The sequence below is a fragment of the Rhagoletis pomonella genome, unplaced genomic scaffold (assembly GCF_013731165.1).
Source record: "Rhagoletis pomonella isolate Grant_MI unplaced genomic scaffold, Rhpom_1.0 Rhpom_scaffold_00003, whole genome shotgun sequence".
NCBI classification, from domain to species: Eukaryota; Metazoa; Arthropoda; class Insecta; order Diptera; family Tephritidae; genus Rhagoletis; species Rhagoletis pomonella.
This window is the reverse complement of record NW_023458557.1, coordinates 73,547,455-73,565,449: the sequence shown is the minus strand read 5'-3', so window position 1 is coordinate 73,565,449 and position 17,995 is coordinate 73,547,455. Positions and strand designations below refer to the sequence as shown.

The following is a 17,995-nucleotide window of genomic DNA, read 5'->3' as shown; positions in this document are numbered from 1 at the left end:
ATCAATGGCTAGAGAATTTGAGAGAATATTGAACTCAGTCAGAGCTCGAAAAATTGGACACATTCTGTATAAAAAATATCACTATTTCGGAGAGTCCGGTTAGGGATAGGGAAGCAAATGCGCTCGAGGAGATATGGTGAACGAATTGCACCCTTAATTATATCGAAGACAAAAGTGAGCGAAAGGATAGTTCTTCTGCTTTGAAGAGATTTCAAGTCAATTAGCGCATACCTGGCTTTATATGAGGGAATAGGGTCGGGGAAATTCAACGACCGCAGAGCAAAGCGTAAAAACGTTTTTTGAACCCGCTCGAGTCTATTAATATATCATCCATGATAGGGTCTCCAGATAAAAGAAGCGTATTCCAACTTAGAGCGTACCAGTGACGTGAACAGTAACTTAAGAGTATAAGGATCTGTGAAATCTGAACTAAATCGACGAATAAAAGCAAGCACTGAATATGACTTAGTAATGGTGTAAATGACTATCAAATAAAAATTTCGAGTCAAAAACAACACCTAAGTCAGTTATCTCATTAAGAGCAGATAGACGGGTACCAGCAATGCAATAAGAAGTGGGGATAACGCAACGCGATTCGGAGTAGGATAAATGAAAACACTTACTTATGTTTAACTCAAGGCCATTGGTTCGACACCAGGCTGAGACATTGTCAAGGTCTGATTGAATCTTAATGGAGGGTGAAGAAACTGAAATGGTCGAAAAAATCTTCAAATCATCAGCATATAAAAGGAAATTAGAGTTAGCAAAACACTCGATATGTCATTTATAAAACTGACAAATAGCAGGGGGCCTAAGATGCTGCCTTGTGGAACCCCAGACGACGCTATGAAATAGTTGGAGTGCATATTGTCGACAACGACTACACAGTTTCGATGCTGAAGATAGGATTTTATCCAAGACAAAAATAGTGAATGAAAACCCAAACTAGCTAATTTAGAAATCAAAATTGAATAGCTGACTTTATCGAAGGCTTTTGAAAGATCTGTATATACAGTGTCGACTTGAAGGCGGTCGTTGAAAGCCGTCATACAGAATTCCGAGAAAATTGCTAGATTTGTCACAGTAGACCTACCGGACATGAAACCATGCTGATTATCGGAAATTAAGCGTTTAACTGTAAAATACAACTTCTACTTAACAATAAATTCAAAAAGCTTTGAAACAGTCGACGACTTGGCGATGGGCCTGTAGTTGGAAACATTGCTTTTGTCACCACTTTTAAATATAGGGCTAATGAAGGTAACTTTGCAGGCATCGATGAACTCGCCACACTCAAGTGATTTATTGAATAGTAACAGAAGTGGGTTTGCAAAGGCCAAACAATTCTTAAGAAGATACGATGATAAGCCATCAACGTCTGTCTGCAATGAGGATTTGATTTGCAAAATGCCATCAACTACATCATCAAGAGATAATGAGAGCCTACCAAAGTTAATTGGAGAATCCACAGTTGGAAAAAAAACCCCGAGAGGTGCCCGACTGTGTCACAAAATTCGACCGGAAGAAGTCAGCAAAAAGATTTGCAGCCTCAGAAGAAGAATAGGCGTGGGTCCCATTATAAAAGACTTCCGATGGAATACTAGAGCATGATTTTTTGGAATTTACATAGTTCCAGAACGACTTTGGATTCACCTTGATATCCGACTCGAAATTACGAACATACCTGCTCTGAAGTATGTTACGTAACGTTTTAAACTCTCTCGAATAGTGAAGATATTTATCTTTAAAAGCAGAAATTTTAGTTGATTTAAATTTTTTGTAAAACTTATTTCTCAAATTCTTTAGTTTCTTAGTATACCACGGGATTTTATAGCAGTTTTGTTTTTCATTGACTCTATTTTTAAAAATAGTGTAACACCGAATCCAGAAAATACTGATTCCCAGTCTGTGGAGGAGATTTCTAGATTGACAATATCAAAATTGCAACGCCTAAAACTAAAACTAGGCGATAGATTATTCGAACAGATACTTTCGAAGTTATAAAATTCGAGATCAAGAGAATGCGGCACATGATGCAAACCGGGGCACGGCATTCACTTAAATTAAGGTTCATATTTGCATTAATGAAAACTAGATCAAGAGTTCTGGATAACTTATTAGTGAGACTATTTATCTGGGATAGATTAACACTTAAGAAGTTGTCTACAAGATACGATTCCGAAAAAACCGTTCACATATTTAGGAAGTAAAGTTGAAGTATTGTCTAAGTATGACCATTCCACGTTCGGTTAATTAAAGTCTCCGAGAATGCAAAAATTATCACTATGATGATTACTGACGAGATTGACAACGTTGTCAACGTGCGATTTGTAGAGTGAGTCCACACTAGACGGCGGGATGTATGACGCGCAGATAAAAGTTCTGGAGCTGTCAAGCACCGAGACACACAATTGATCCAACAAGGAGTCCGTGTTGCTCAAACTCACAAGCGATTAGCGAATCCGGCGATGAACAGCGATGAGAACCCCACCTCCTCTCGAGAGGCCAAATTTGGAGTAGTCCCGATCTTTGCGATAAACGCAATACAAATTGGCGTCGAAGAATTCGCTGTCAAAAAACTCCGAATTCAGCCTAGTTTCAATCAAGACAAAGATGTCATACTCAGCATTAGAGCTCATATTGAAAAGCGAGTTAGATTTAGTCCGCAGGCCGGATACATTTTGAAAATATATTGTAAGATGCATCATATACTTGGGATGATTCATGCGGCAATTAACTGGAACACAAGTGCCTACGGCTTCAGTTGTGGTGCACCTTCTTTTTGAAAAAACCGAAAGGGTCGAATCATAACATTCGTTGGCCAAATATTCGCATTGAGCACTTTGTCATAAAAGCACTCATTAACCCCCAATTTAAAATTTACTTTCTTAATTTCATCATTTTATGTATATATGTATGTATTTATAAATGTGTGTATGCACACATACTGACTTATCATATTATGCTTTGTTTTTTCTCCTTTTTAGCCGGCGTTTTGATCAACATTGAATGCAAAGCATGGGCCAACAACATTTTCCACGATCGCCACGAAAGGAGAGGATCCGTCCACTTCGAGTTGATGGTTGATTAAGAAATAGCGCGGAGCCAATAAGTGAACGAAGCACATAAAAAAATAAATTAATAAAACCATAACAAAACCAAAAAACAAAAAAAAATATAGAAAATTATAATAAAAACAAGGAAAATACTTTGCAAGAGAAGTAAGAAATACAACAGAAAATAAGAAAATCTTCAGATAAAACAATAACAGAAACAGTAGCAAAATTAAGTAAACGAACATGCAAGGAAGAGATAAAACAGAGAAGAGTGAGTGAGAGGAAGTATGTAAAGCAGGGTAATGAAAGTAAAGAAGTACAGAGGTTAGATGGAGGGTGAGATAGGGAGAGAAAGAGGAAAAGAGCAAAAGGAAGGGGTAGACGTAACAGCAGGGTTGAAAGCAAAGAAGGAATGCATGAAAAAATACAGCAACAACCAAAGACAAGAACGACAAGCCGTAACTAAATAAATAAAGAGCAAATTTAGCGGCAAGCAGTGAGAAAGAACCACAACAACAACAGCTAAATGAATGATTCAAAATTAAATGCATTAAAAATGTCAGCAAAATAGTAAGCAAACAAAATTTATAGTAAAATAAAAAAAGCTAAATACATATTTATTTTGCGAACGAAGAGAAAATACACAAAATAAATTCAAAGAACATAACCAAGAAAAATAAGCAAAATAGAGCGAGAGCAAACCAAATTTTGAATAAATAAAACTAAATATATAAATAAATGACAAAAAAAATAAGACAAAAAGCGTAACAAGGCATAATTTAATACCTACATATGTACATATGTACATACGTACTCGTATATATACATATGTATGTATATACATTAATTTTTGAAAAAAATAGTAAAAAAGGCAAAAAACACAAAAAATATAAACCAAATGCAAAACAAAACACTGCAGCAACAGAGAAACAAAAACAAACATATTTTTTAAATTCTGTAAATTTCATTTACGTAAGAGATGAAAAAGAATAATAAATACACTTTATTGTAGGAAAAAAATTTAATTATGTAGTTAAAAATTGTTTGCTTTAGAAAGCGAAAAAATGCGCTTAAAAATTTTGATAATAACTCAAAAAGGCTTTTTTCGTGCTTATTTCCTTTACTTTAAACGCTTACTTAACTGAGAGAAAGAAAACCAAAAGCAAGCCGAAGTTTTTTGAAAATTAGTAGAATTTAATTATTGAGAATATTTATTAGGATTTGTTGATATTTTTGAATAGTGAAAGCAAGTTGAGTAAGAAAATTATTACTATAATTCAAAAATAAAAATAAAAGTAAAATAAAATAAAATGTAAAAGCGAAAAAGAAATAACGAAAATCAGCGCAGCGAAAAAAGAAGAAAACAAAAACACAAGAAGCAAATAAACAACAAACAACAAACAATACATTACAACAAAAGCAAAAACCAAAAATTTATTACATTACAGTAAAAACAAAATACAGTTATGTATATGTATTTAAAAAAAAAAACATAAAAATACAAAACAAAAAACTTCTAGGCGATTTGTAAGTAGCTATGTATGTAAGACGCAAAGCGAAGCAAAAAGATTAGTAGCAAAACAAATGAAGAAGCAAGCAGCCACTAACAATAAAAAAATATTCAGAGCAAATATAATTTCAAACAAACTACACACTACATGCAAAAAAAAGTTAAACCGAAAATACACACAGCCATAGAAAATGTCACTTGTCACAAAAAAAAGTTATGAAAGCGAAACTAGGCTACGCGCTTTAAGACAGTGAGCGCGCAAGATATGCATGTTTGTTTAGAAAAAAAAACTTCAATCCCCAATGCAAATTTTTACTGAAAAAAATCGCATGTGAAAAATTTGTAAATTTTTTTATTGGTAAGCGAAGAAGTGCAACTTGACATGCCCACAAATACATGCATGCATACATACAAATAAAGCAAATAAAATGTATTGATTAGGGTGGTGCTTAAAATATCGACCTCAAAATGGGATACACCCTTTTTTGTGCTACTTACAAAATAAAAACATATACGAAAATCTCAAGTATTAAAAAACAAACTTAGGTGTCGATAAAATTAGAATTTTTTTTTTGAATTCGCAAAAATTCAACAAGATTTGTACTGGAAACCTGATAAATTTGACAGATTTTTTATTGAAACTTATTCATATAAAGTCATAAGTTGGCTGAGCTATAGCCAAAGTCAAAATTTTGGGGATTTTTTGCGATTTAAAAAAAAAAATTAAAAATTTTAAAACCCTGGTAGCGACCCTAAATTTTATTAAATTTCTTTTTAATTTTCGTGGATATTTTCAGTTTTTACGTAAACCAAAATAAGAGAGTGAGTGCGCCATGATGTCGATCTATCAGGGACTACCCTAATATGCATGTACATATGCATAAGTTTGTAAAACCACGCCCCTCATCCCCCTGTCCCACATTCATATAAAGCTAAACAATACAAACATAAAGTGACAGCCACAGCAATTTACATATAACACCATACACCCACACACATACATCAACCAAAATATAATACATATTTATGAACGTACACACGCATGCGCTGTAAATGCTGTTTGGTGTCTCAGTGCAAGTTAAATTTATAAAAACTAAATTATTATTAGTATTTAAACTAAAATGAGAAGAAAAAAGATATGCAAAGAAAAAAATTTGTTTAAATTTGTTAATAAAATCTAAGCGCCCTCCCGTAAAAAAAATATAAATAAATAAGTATTAAATAAAATAGAAAAAAATTTTGAACCAGAAAGCAGCAAAAAAGTTTAGCATAAAGTAAAATATGAAAATAAAAATTTAAAATATAAATAAACATTAATACTAAATACAGAAAAAAATGGTACAGAAAATGTAGGTTTTTAAGTAAAAATTGTGAGAACGCATTATTTTAGTATAATTAAAAAAGATAAATAAAAACAGAAATCAGTAATAAAAAAAACGCAGCTGACATTGACGCAATGCTAATAAATTAAATATTAAATATTTAATTGACATTCAAAATAAAAATAAAAATTTAATTGAAAAAAATAAACTAAGCATAAATAAAAAAAAACCTATAATAAGTTAAAATAAAATTTCTTCACTTCTAGAGAAATTAAAAAAAAAAATATAACTTAGCAAAATAGTAAACAAAAATAAAGCAGTTAAAAGTGTAGAGCAGGCAGCAGAATGATAAATTTTATTCATAATAGAAAGATAAATGTTAAAATAATATAATAAAAAAAATCAAATGAAATAATATCATTGAGAAAAAATACACCCCTGATTGAAGTAAACGCCCACTAACCTACAGAGTCTCACACACACGCGCATGTACTAAAAAGAGGGTACAGTATAAGAGCAAGAAAAATATTAAGCTGCAAATAATTTAAGCTATATATTTTTATTTCGTTAAGATATTAAATATTTTTCGTTTGTTTAAAAAGATGTACTTAACTTGTATTCGAAATTACAATAAAAATTTATCAACTCTGCCTTCAAAATAAACTTTACGCTTAACAACGGTGTTTTGAATCTCTTTATGTACAGACATTTTCGCCCATTAAGAAAAAAATTCCACACTTCCCAAAAATGTGTAGAAGTATTATTTTTGCTTAAAAGAGATGAATTATTCAAACAGTTTAAGTAATAAAACTAAATATTAATGGAATTAAAATAATTTAAAAGGCTGCATAAATTGAGAGTTTTTTAAATTTATAAATCTGGGCATTTTTATTGAAATCATTCTTAAATTTTTAAAATAAATTTTAAATAGTTTTAAGAATGTTTTTTTATTCATATCTACTACTTTTTAAAATTTTGAAAATTTTAAACTTCTAATTTTTGTTTTAATTTTTTTTTAAGTTTTGTAAGTTGTTATATCTTTTCCATGTTAAAATTTTTTACTCCACAAATTTGTATAAAAAAATGTCTACCTTAAATTTCTCAACATATTTATAATTCTTGAAAATTGTTTAAATTTATGAAGTTTCTTTCTTGAAATATGTGTAAAACTTGGTTTATTTTACCTAAATGAAACTTCGTAATTATGGATTGAGTAAAAAAAAAATATTTCAAGAATTTTGCAGTTTATAATTGAAATTAAAAACCTGTTAATAAAATAAATAGAAATCCATATAACTATATAAACTTTTGAATAACGTTCTAGCCTTAAAAATATTTTAAATATTTTTGGTAATTCTCAAAACATTTCTACTAAAAATTTTTGTCTTAACCATTATTATATTTTTATTTCAACTTCTATAATTTTTTTACACTTTTGTCTTTATTTTATATATTTTTTTTTAACTTACAGAGAATTTTTTGTGAAAAATTTTTCTACAGCCAAGTAAAAATTTTCCTACTATAGTTTTATACTTTAAAAATTTGTATACCGAGTTTTTTTATTCTTTGCAGTTACAATACAATATGTATATCATATCCTTTACTAAAAACATATATTTTACATTTTCCTTTAATTTTAAAATTTGAATTTTAATTAAAATTAAGTTAGTAAAAAAAATTCTTTTGTTTCTTATATTTAATTCAAAGTTTTTTTTTATTTATTTAGATGCATATACTTTAAATATTAAAATTATTTTTACTAAAAGTTTTTCGGTGAACATTTTAATCCATTCAACTTTTTTATGATTTTCAATATTTTTTCCTAAAAAAAAGTTTAGTTATACATATTTGCCCGTTCGAAAATACAAAAATTATTTTTATTCAAAATTCTTGTTGTAAAAATTTTTATTCTTTGAACTTTTATATCCCTTTTAAATGTTGTTTTGTTTTATAATACATTTTTTTTGTGAAAATTTTGTTTCTTTAAACGTTAGTATCCATTTCAAATTTTTATTTATTTAAAGTATTAATAATTTTAATTTCCATTTCCAAAATACAAAAAAATATTAATTTTCTTTTTAATTTTGATCCATTAAATTTTTATAGCCCTTTCAAATGTTTACTTCTTGCAAAGTACGGTTTAAGTTTGAAAATATTTTCCATTTCGAAAGTACAATTTTTTTATTTATTCTTTCAAATGAAGATTTCATTTTAAAAATACAATTTTTTTTGCAGAATTTTAATATACTATATTATTCGAAACGCATTGTCACCAAAAATCTTAAAAGTTCCTCTACCAGCAGCAAATGGCTCACTTAGTTTAAATATTATTTTACACAAAATATTTTTTACACGCACTTTAAAGCCTCTTTCACCCACCCGAAAAAAATTAAATAAGCGAACGACCAGCTTTATAGCTTTTAAAAGTATTTTTTAAAGTAATCAATATGTATACACTTTTTTGTATAGTAAATGCCCACCAGCTAAGTAGTAAAAATTCAAAAACAAAATGCATGCAATTGTGCAATATTTTTATGAATAAAATAAAAGCGCATAAAGTATTCACAAGTTGGTCTCTTAACACCCAAACGTTAACTTAAGCACTGTGTCAGTCCAATGACCTCGACTACTTTCTCACCTGCTCTATCTCTCACACATTTTCATCTCAAAAATCATGTTATTTTTAGTCTGTTCCTTTGAACTTCTTCGGAACTGTCCAACTACAATTTTACTCTCTCAAGTGAGAGTAAAAAGAGAACTAATACAGAAGTGTACGGGAACGCAAAAAGCAAAAAGCACTACTTCCTGTTAAAACGTCAGTCGGTTTGTTTACATGTCATTGGTGCAACACTGATCTGGCTGAAATACCACTAGACAAATAAATTTTAAAATCTATACATATTCAAATATTTCATTGTTTACTTCCATTTTTTTTACAAATATAAGGTTCTTTGCTTTAACCGCGTTCTGTTGTTGTTTTCATGAACTTACAGGAAAAAAACTCCAGACTAAATCCTGTAACTTCTGACTAGGAACAGTTCCTCAGTCACTCTCTCAAATGTGTTCCCACTTACAGGTTTTATGTCAATAGGAACGACTATAACTGATTGTGAGTTCCGTCAGTAACACAACGTACTCACCATTGCAGTGAAGACAACATCCTTGTTTGATTGATTAACATCTCTCGCTCACTCATTTAGTCAAGACCACAACTTTTCAGTTCTCTTACACACACAAATACACTCGGCTTAGCCAAGCCAACGATGCATTAAGTTGCATCTCTGTCACACACGCATACACATATGTATATGTATGTACGCTCTCACGCCGCTCACTAACTCATACACTAACTCTGTTTTTGATTGCGTTAATTGCACAGATAACTATCAAAGCAAAAGAAAATCGTTAGAAAATTAATTTTAATTATAATAGAAAAATTATAAATAAAAGTAAGAATAAAATTAAATAATCAGCAGAGTAATCTGAATTAAATTAAAAATAAATAATACCAAATAAATAAGAAAATAATGCAAACAAACCAATGTAAGCTGTGTGTACCTTCGTATATAGTCAACAAAAATTTAAATTCAAAAATATATATAATAAATATATATGTATGTAAGCATATGATTTGTATGAAAGCTGAAAGAAAGTACTACTTATAGAAAAGAAAATAATATTAACTGAAACAAATAAAGTAAATATGTATTTAAAAAAAAAAAATTAAACTAAATACAAAAGGGCTTTTCACGCTGTGCTGTGCTGGTTGTTGACACGTATGTATGCAAGAATGATAGAATACAAGATTGCGCCGATCGGAGAGGATTTTTGAGAATAACTTGTGTGTGACGTCACACTGGTGCAATTGCGAGAGAGAAATGCCAAAACGTGAGCAAGAATGGAAGAAGAAGAAAAAATGTTGCAAGGAAAACGTAAACAAGTTGCACCAGTGTGACGTCATGCAAACAACGATTCCGTCAAATTCGTTAAGAGAGGAGTAGCGGTCCGAGATCGGCGCAACCTTTGTATTCTCTCAATCGTGGTATGTATGTATGTAACCCAAAATACATGTTTGTATGTACTACATATGTATGTATGTATGTACACTCGATGTAACGTAACGCAAGCAAAGTGCCGCGCAGCGTTATTACTGCAAATTTAAACTGCCTAATCAACCATAAATGTATGTATATGTAATTTGTATTGTATGTAATACGAGTAAACGTATGTATGTATGTACCGCTCTCGCACGCATGCTCTCCTCAATTGTCACTTGTAGTGACGTTTCGTATATTTTATTTGCATTCCACTTTTTGCGCGCAAGCGCTGTTACGTTCTAAAACGTCCAATAAAATTCAAACAAAAATATTGTGACGATAAACTGACACAACGTAACATTGAATATGAAACGCGACGCAGCGCAAGTGAGAGTAATTACTAACGGGTCTATTTAGCTTAAGTAGTACGCTCTCGCAAGTGCTCGTTAAGATGTTTGTTACGTTAACGTAACTGCCCTGCCACGCAGCGTGAACAATGTTATAAGGCATAAATTTGTATGTAGTCTATGTATGTAAAATTTTTATGATTTTATTTGAATCAGCCATAAAAATAAATAAATATAAATAGTGAAAAGCAATTAATCTACATACATAAATATAATAACTAAATTAAATAAAAGCAAAAAACCATCAGCAAGCTGAGCGAAAAACTTAAAAAGAGTGCGGTGAGAGCAGTGTTGGATTGCAACGAAAGTTAAATTGCTAATGATTATAATTGAAAACAATGTTAACCTTTTGCTAGTAAATGTTTTTGTTTTTCGTATGCTAACAAAAATAAAGTTATAAAAATAAAAAAAAATAAAACAGAAGAAAAACTTATGTAGTCATAATCACATATTTAATTTTTGAGCAATTAACAATAAACACAAGATGAGCGAAAGAGGGAGAGTTAAGCAGTTTTGTGTACTTAAAATATAAATGGGGTGGGCAGACATGAAATGCATATGAAATCACATATAGTTCGAGATATTTTACTTTATTCCTATGTAAGGCATATTTGCAACTTTGAAGAGTTGGATAATGCATAATGTTTCGGAAATTCCAAGCATTCCTTCTTGACATATTAAGCTTTTTATGACAAAATACCGCCAAACAATAATACTTATCGGATAAAAGGGGCTGGAAGGTATAGAGGGGATATGAAATCGCGTGGAATGGATACATTTTACTTTTTTTCAATTTAAAGGATATTTTTAACTTTGCAGAGTTGGATAACACATAACGTATCGAAAATTCAAAACGTTCCATCTTAACATATTTAAGCTGTTTAAGGGAAAGTAACGTCTAACAATAATACTTAGTTTACAAAGCGGCTGGAAGGTACGAAATATTTTACTTTTTTCGAATTAAGGCATATTCTAAATTTTGCAGAGTTGGATAATGCACAATGTTTCGAAAATTCCAAGCGTTTGCTCTTGAAATATTTAAGCATTTTATAAAAAAAAATAGCAGCAAACCATAATACTTAGATCGAGATATTTTAAGTTAGTTAAAGTTAAGGCATTTCCTTGAATAATGCAAAATGTTTCGAACATTCCAAGCGTTCTCTCTGGGCATATCTTAGCTTTTTACGAAAAAATATCGTCAAACAATAATAGCTTTCTGAAAAACATACCGTATTTCGAAATTCCAAAAAGTTTACACGTTGTTTCAAAAATTTCAAGCATTCTTTATTGACATATCTACGTTTTTTATGAAAAAATTGCCTCAAACAATAACAGTTTTTAGAAAAACATACTGTTCTTAGAAACTCCTATTTTTTAATTTTGGTGAAAATTTTATTTATATTTCAAATTTTTCTTGTGATTTTATTCGTTTTCGGAAAACCACACAATTGTTTTAAACCAGTTTTTATTATGTAATGTTTATTAACTGCAGAATCGATTTTCTTCAAAATTGCTACTTTTGCACTTTGCACTAAAAACTTCAATACAAACAACCACTGTGCATTGGTGATTCAAAAATTAGCTAAGAAATTCTCATTTATTTTGCGATTGGGAAGTTTTTCTGTGTAGCGAAATGAAATTTCAATAAGTGAAATTAGCTAATTATTTATAGTATGAGTAGTGTTTCGAAAATTCCACTCGTTACATATTTTACTTTTTGGCGCATACTAATTGTATATACATATGTAAAACACTGCCTTACTAATTGCATATGTGTAATAGGCCATGTTTCGAAAATTTCACTCGTTCCTTATGCCAGACCCCACCTCCGAAAGCGTGTGTATTTTATATTTTGCAAATGTTATTTTCGATAGAATGTTTCGAAAATTGCATGCATTCCAAATTCAAAAGAATAAATTTTTCCATGCAAATGTGGCTTACATCGTACGAATGATTACATTTTGTTGGCACGTTGTGTTGTCGATATGTAAGAATATGTCAATCAAATTGAAGGTTTTGTTTGAATATTAAGTCAAAAGAGTATAAACTGCCATTTTTTACACAAATGTTTGTAAAAGTTAGTTGAATGTATGCAAAGCTATTCACACAAATGCACAGACACACACTCACTCATTCAATCTCACAATTAAACACATCACACGTTACATGCTTATGCAATTACTTACAGAAATTTTGGAAAATTTTTGATGTTAAAGTTATATAATTGTTCAATGGCAATTGTAATTGTAAATGAAAAAGGGAAATTCACCAAAAATTTTGTGTGAAAATTAACCTTTTTAGCAAGCTTGCTAAAATATAATAATGTGTCTGTAGTTTTATAAATTCAAAAAATGCATTTCCTCATGTTTATGTATCATTAAATTTTTTAATATACTTACATATTTAAACAAATAAAAGCTCACTAAGTCTTTGAGCAGACTACCAAAAGGAATTAGTTAGAAGGGGCGTCAGTTTATCGTCACAATGCGTTTACCAGAAGAGGACCTAAGGCATCCAACAGACCATCATTCAAAGCACACCGTACACTTTTAAGAATACATATAACGAACCACCACATTGGCACCACCTGCGAAAAGAAAAAATATTAAATATTTACAAACTCGCCGTATTTCCCAAGAAAAATGTCATTGCTGAGAGTGAAATGTGGGGGCAATATTGAATAAGTAATCTAACAACAACACAACGTGAAGTGGACGGTTAAGTAAAGCGAAAGAAGTTGGCCAGAAGGCTGAGAGAGCCGACAAAAGTGTATGAGTGTGGGGTGTGTGTATGTGTGTGTACGAAGAAGCCTACAAGAAATCGAGGGAAAGGAAAATATGTTTGTAACGTGGCGAAATTCCAACAATTGAATTGCGGCCGTGGATCATTGCTGTGACAGCGATTTCAACGACAGCGACACAGATGGATCCAAACAAACAAAATATAAAAATTAACGAAAGGATGAACTTAAGAAAAAAGAAATTTATCATATTTTGCGAACCTTCAGGCTGAAAATTAGGTTGCATTGCTTTACAAATTTGCCATAATTGTCTTCATTTTCGTCTTCAGTTTTTCAAAATAATAAGTATGTATGTGTATCATTTACTTCTGCGTTCAAAATCGAAATTAACGGACTAGTTACTTAAAAAATAGAGAAATGAAAATTGCATAGAAAAAAAAAATTAGCAGCAAAAGACAGAAAATAAAATAACAAAAATAAATCAATAAGAGAATACACTTCTAATTTAAGCAGTTTAGCTTTTAAGATAATTATAAAAAAATTTATTTAATGAAGAGAATAATGTTAAAAAAAAAATACGCAATGCTGGTAGTGCAACGGAAAGGATGAGATATTAATTAGTAAAACAGCAAACAGATAAAAATTCTTGTAAAATTTACGGCTTAAGTAAAAAACTAATAAAATAAAATGAGAAAAACTAAATTTTTAAAACTAACATTTCAATAATATAATAATGTTAATAAAGAAAATGGCGGCAAAGATGTTTTAAAAATGTTTAAGGAGTGCACATTGAGCTGTAGCATCGCGGTTGTATCCACACCAAGTGGCGTGGTAGTGACAGCAAATACCCGTAAGAAGTTGTAGTGCAACACAAAATAAAAAAAATAAAATGAAGTGTGAAATAAATAAGCAGAAGTAAAACACAAAATGAGCCGAAGGATCGATAGTGTACGTTGTAGAATGCATATAACAAAAACAAAACATATACATAATTAGTAACATTGCGTATTCTCTAGAGTATAACAAATTTTGAATTGAAAATTACTGAATAAAAAGCTAATAAAGTACCACACGAAAAAAAAAACAAAAAACAAAAAAAAAACCATTAATATTTTATTTATTTGTGCAAGAAAGATATATAAACTGACTGTAGGTTTCTCGAAAATTATCCTGCTTTATCACCTGTAAGAGGAGATGGAAATACAGTCCCTAGAGATGTATGCAATTCATAATAAACTTGTCAGTTTTATTATTTCGAGGAAGAAATAAGCATTTTTTTTTTTTTTTTTTTTTTTAAGTTCCCAAAAAAAGGTTCGAAAAATCTGTAAATGTTCCGAAAAACACGAAAGATTTCGAAAGAAAAAGGAAAGATTAAAAAACACACGAAAATATTCCAAATTTCCCGAAAAAGTTTCGCCAAAAAGTAAACCACTAAGGGGCAAATTCATAGTGCGTAGTTAACTCAGAATTGGCAGTTAACTGCAGATTTTTGTACTGTGAATTTGACCCTAAAAAATATGAAAAAGAACCTTGAAATTTCCCGAAAAGCATGAGAAATTCCTACAAGTCCCCGAAAACCCCAAAACCACTTTATATCACAAAGAATCCCGAAATATCTCAAAAAATCTTCCACAGTTTTCCGAGAAGTAAAAAACGAAGATCCCGAAATGTTAACCGAATTTCTCCCGAAAATTCCAGAAAAGTAAAACTCGAAAATTTCAGAAATTTCGCAAAAAGTAAGCACTGAAATCTTGAAATTTCACGAAAAGCTTCAGAAGTTTCTAAAAGTCATCGGGATACTAGGGCCATGCATACATATTTACCTAAATCACAAAGAATTCCGAATTGAGTGAAACTCAAGGAATCCCGAAATTTTCAAAAAAAAAGAAATACCAAAAGTCTCCAAAAACACTAAAATTTCGGAAATTTTCCGAAAAGTAAAGAACATAGGATCTTGAAATTTCTCGAAATCACAAATTATCCCTTGATTTGCTTGACCTTAGTTTGTCGGTCCAAACAGGAATCTTTATTTACGGTTGATGGATAGCTCGTTTCCAATGGATGGTGGCAAGAAAGTGGCTGACTTACGTGTAATGATTTTGTATTACCGGCTTATGGTGGCTCAATTTCTGTCAAATGAATAGTCCAGATTTGATGCTCACAACTTCTTTATTCTACGCAACAACATGGCTGGGGATTTGCCGGAAGGAATGTGACGGCAACTTTTGCCTCTATTAACTCGATACAAGAAAAAAAACCTTTCTCCTTATATTTGCTTGGACGCAGTCGATTTCACTTTCCACTGAGGGGTGAGTATCGACCCCCCGAATGTCGCCAGCTTTTAATTTAATACACTTTAATTACTTGGTTGTAATTCCGTTCTTGCGAGGGCTGATGAGTGTGGTTCGCTCCGTGTCCAATTCGGAAAAAGAAACTATATATTTAGTGGCCCTGTCAATTCGTATCTATATTGATATAATGGTTCGTGTCTTGAATAACTATTGGTTACGTAGATTCATCTGGCAATCCCCCCCATTTTGAAGTTTAGCTTTGACAGTTTTGTTATGTTTACATTTCTCATAATCGTTCTTATATCTATTATTTGGCCAATAAAAATATTAGATCACCCTATACGTACCGAAAAGTATCCCAAAAATTATCGAAAAATCTTAAACAGTATGACTCGAAGAATCCCGAACTTTCCCGATTTACGACCCAAAAGTTTCCGAATAAATTGTTGGGAGTTAAACTTGAGGAATCCTTAAATTTTCCAAAAAAAAAAAAACCACAAGTCCTCTAAAAATCCCGAAAAGCAAAACCAGAAAACTTAAGAAATTTCCCGAAAAAAGCATATATACTATAGGGGATACGCCCCACAGTGGTCGGAGAAACCATGTCTTACGCGAAAAATTAGAAGGGCTGGTACGATTATGATAAAACTGCGGGATCATAGTGCTGTTGTAATGCTAAATCCGAATATGCCATAAAATGAATAGTTTGACGGGTGAGAGCTGTCAAATCAACTGCCAATTTCTCTAAAATGAAGAAAATGTTTTTGAAAATACCACTGGTTACGGTTTTTGACATGCTGATCACGAATTTTGTGTCAAATTAAAACACTGACAGTTGGCAGCTGTCAAATGAACTATGAATTTTTCTAAAAATGGAACAATCTTTTTATAAAATGCCACTGGTTACGTTTTTTGACATATTGATCGCGAATTGCGTGTCAAATTAAAACCGTAAGGATTTACGAATGTCGAAGGGGCTGTCGATTTCTCTGTAAATAAGGAAAATTTCCCACGAATTAAACGTACTATATTTTAAATCTCACTGAACTCGAGTTATGTATACCATTCAAACTTTTTCGGTTGACAAATGTCAAATCAACTGCCATTTTCAGCTGAGTAATACAAAATGTTTGCTTAGCAAAATTTTATTTATTATATACGAGGAAACATATCTAAAATGAACTTATGATCAAATTATGAAATAATAACAGTATTTGTATTTATAAATCTGCCGTCTGCTATATACTCAGCCCAAGCTATTTTATCTAGGCCCCAATAGTGTTTTTTAAGATTTTTTATTTTAAAGGTATGAATTTTTGGAAATTTCGGACGCCATACAGAGATCACCGATCAAGAGAAGCTGATCATTAGGCACTGTATATCTCCGGATAAATAAGATGAGCTCCGTCTTTCCAGGATCAATAACAAGTACGATCATACTGAGTGTCCTAAAGAGGAAAATGACGACTGAACTTTTAACCGTTTAACCACATATTCCCTCATTTCCTGACTTGCGTTTCACCATCCCTTGAACCTAGAATTTCCAACTTTAGGAGCAAATAGTCTCTCCTTTTTTTAGAATTCTATTAAAGTCGGTAAAAACGGTTTTAATATCGTGAAGCTGGTATTTTTGCGGATCACGTCCAGGTTTTCCTCAAGAGTGCGAGAAGAATGCCCCAGAGCGGCATCAACAAGAACCGCCATTCTCTGAGTTTGTCTTGCGGAATCCACGAAACAGCTCTAAAACCTAAACCTAAGTTCTAGATCCCGGTCAAATGGCAATACTTACATTGGACAGCGACGAGGCGAAGATGCATGTAAGATTGAGGCAGGTCCTGGGAGAGATCAACAAGTAAGCGATTTGGGGATTAAAGAAATGCGTACTCCCATAGTTTTTTAGAGCACTACTTGTATGAAAGCGGCATTGGTGCTGGGGTTTTATTTGAGCAATACAACCTAAATCTATCCTTTTACTTACTAGACTATGCAGGCGTTTTCCAGGCCGAAACGTTTGTCATTAAAGAGGCAATAAATCACATCAAAGAGAATAGACCCGTGAGAACTCAGGTGATTATCTTCTCACATAACCAAGATACTATTCAGGCACTCTCTTCTACCTCTGTTAGATCTCTAATAATGGATGACTGCAGAAGAGAGCTGGTCTCAATTTCTGATAGATACGAACTTAACGGAAATTCTCGGAAACGAGACAGCTGACGAACTAGCGAGATGCGGCTCCGCACTGAATGTGGACACGGATGAGCATAGATATCAAAGGCAGAATTGCCGAAAGTTATCACTCGAGGGCTAGACAGAGGTGGAATCTTACGGGATCGTATACGTTTATAGAAAATACCTACAAACCTATGGCAATCTGCATAGGGCACTGGCCCGTTGGGGTGCTTGCCGTAAGGATTGGCTAATTCTTCTATAGATTATGTCGCAGCTGCGAGGACCCGGTCTAAAAACAGACAGTGGAACAGTGGACAGTGGAGTTTAGTTTCTTTACGTTCTCCAATACTTGCGAGGATGTGAATACGAAAATCGATAGATCCTTGTGAGCCACCTGGCTATAATTTCTGATGACATTCTCACAGCTCCGGTTCAGGTTTCTTTCCGCACACAACCTAAT

The 17,995-nt window shown here is 31.8% G+C and overlaps 2 protein-coding genes across 2 annotated transcripts in view; both read left to right on the top strand.

Moving 5' to 3' along the window:
* The window catches only part of LOC118735502 (sodium/potassium-transporting ATPase subunit beta-2), a 61,074-nt gene extending 55,356 nt beyond the window's left edge, over positions 1-5,718 (top strand). Inside the window, exon 6 of the mRNA XM_036465298.1 lies at positions 2,988-5,718. Within this exon, the coding sequence (XP_036321191.1) occupies positions 2,988-3,091 (104 nt within the window). The 3' untranslated portion in view covers positions 3,092-5,718. The remainder of the gene's footprint in view (positions 1-2,987) is intronic.
* Positions 1-17,995, top strand: part of LOC118735503 (proteasome maturation protein) — a 27,768-nt gene that overhangs the window by 4,403 nt on the left and 5,370 nt on the right. The gene's annotated exons all lie outside the window — the stretch shown is intronic.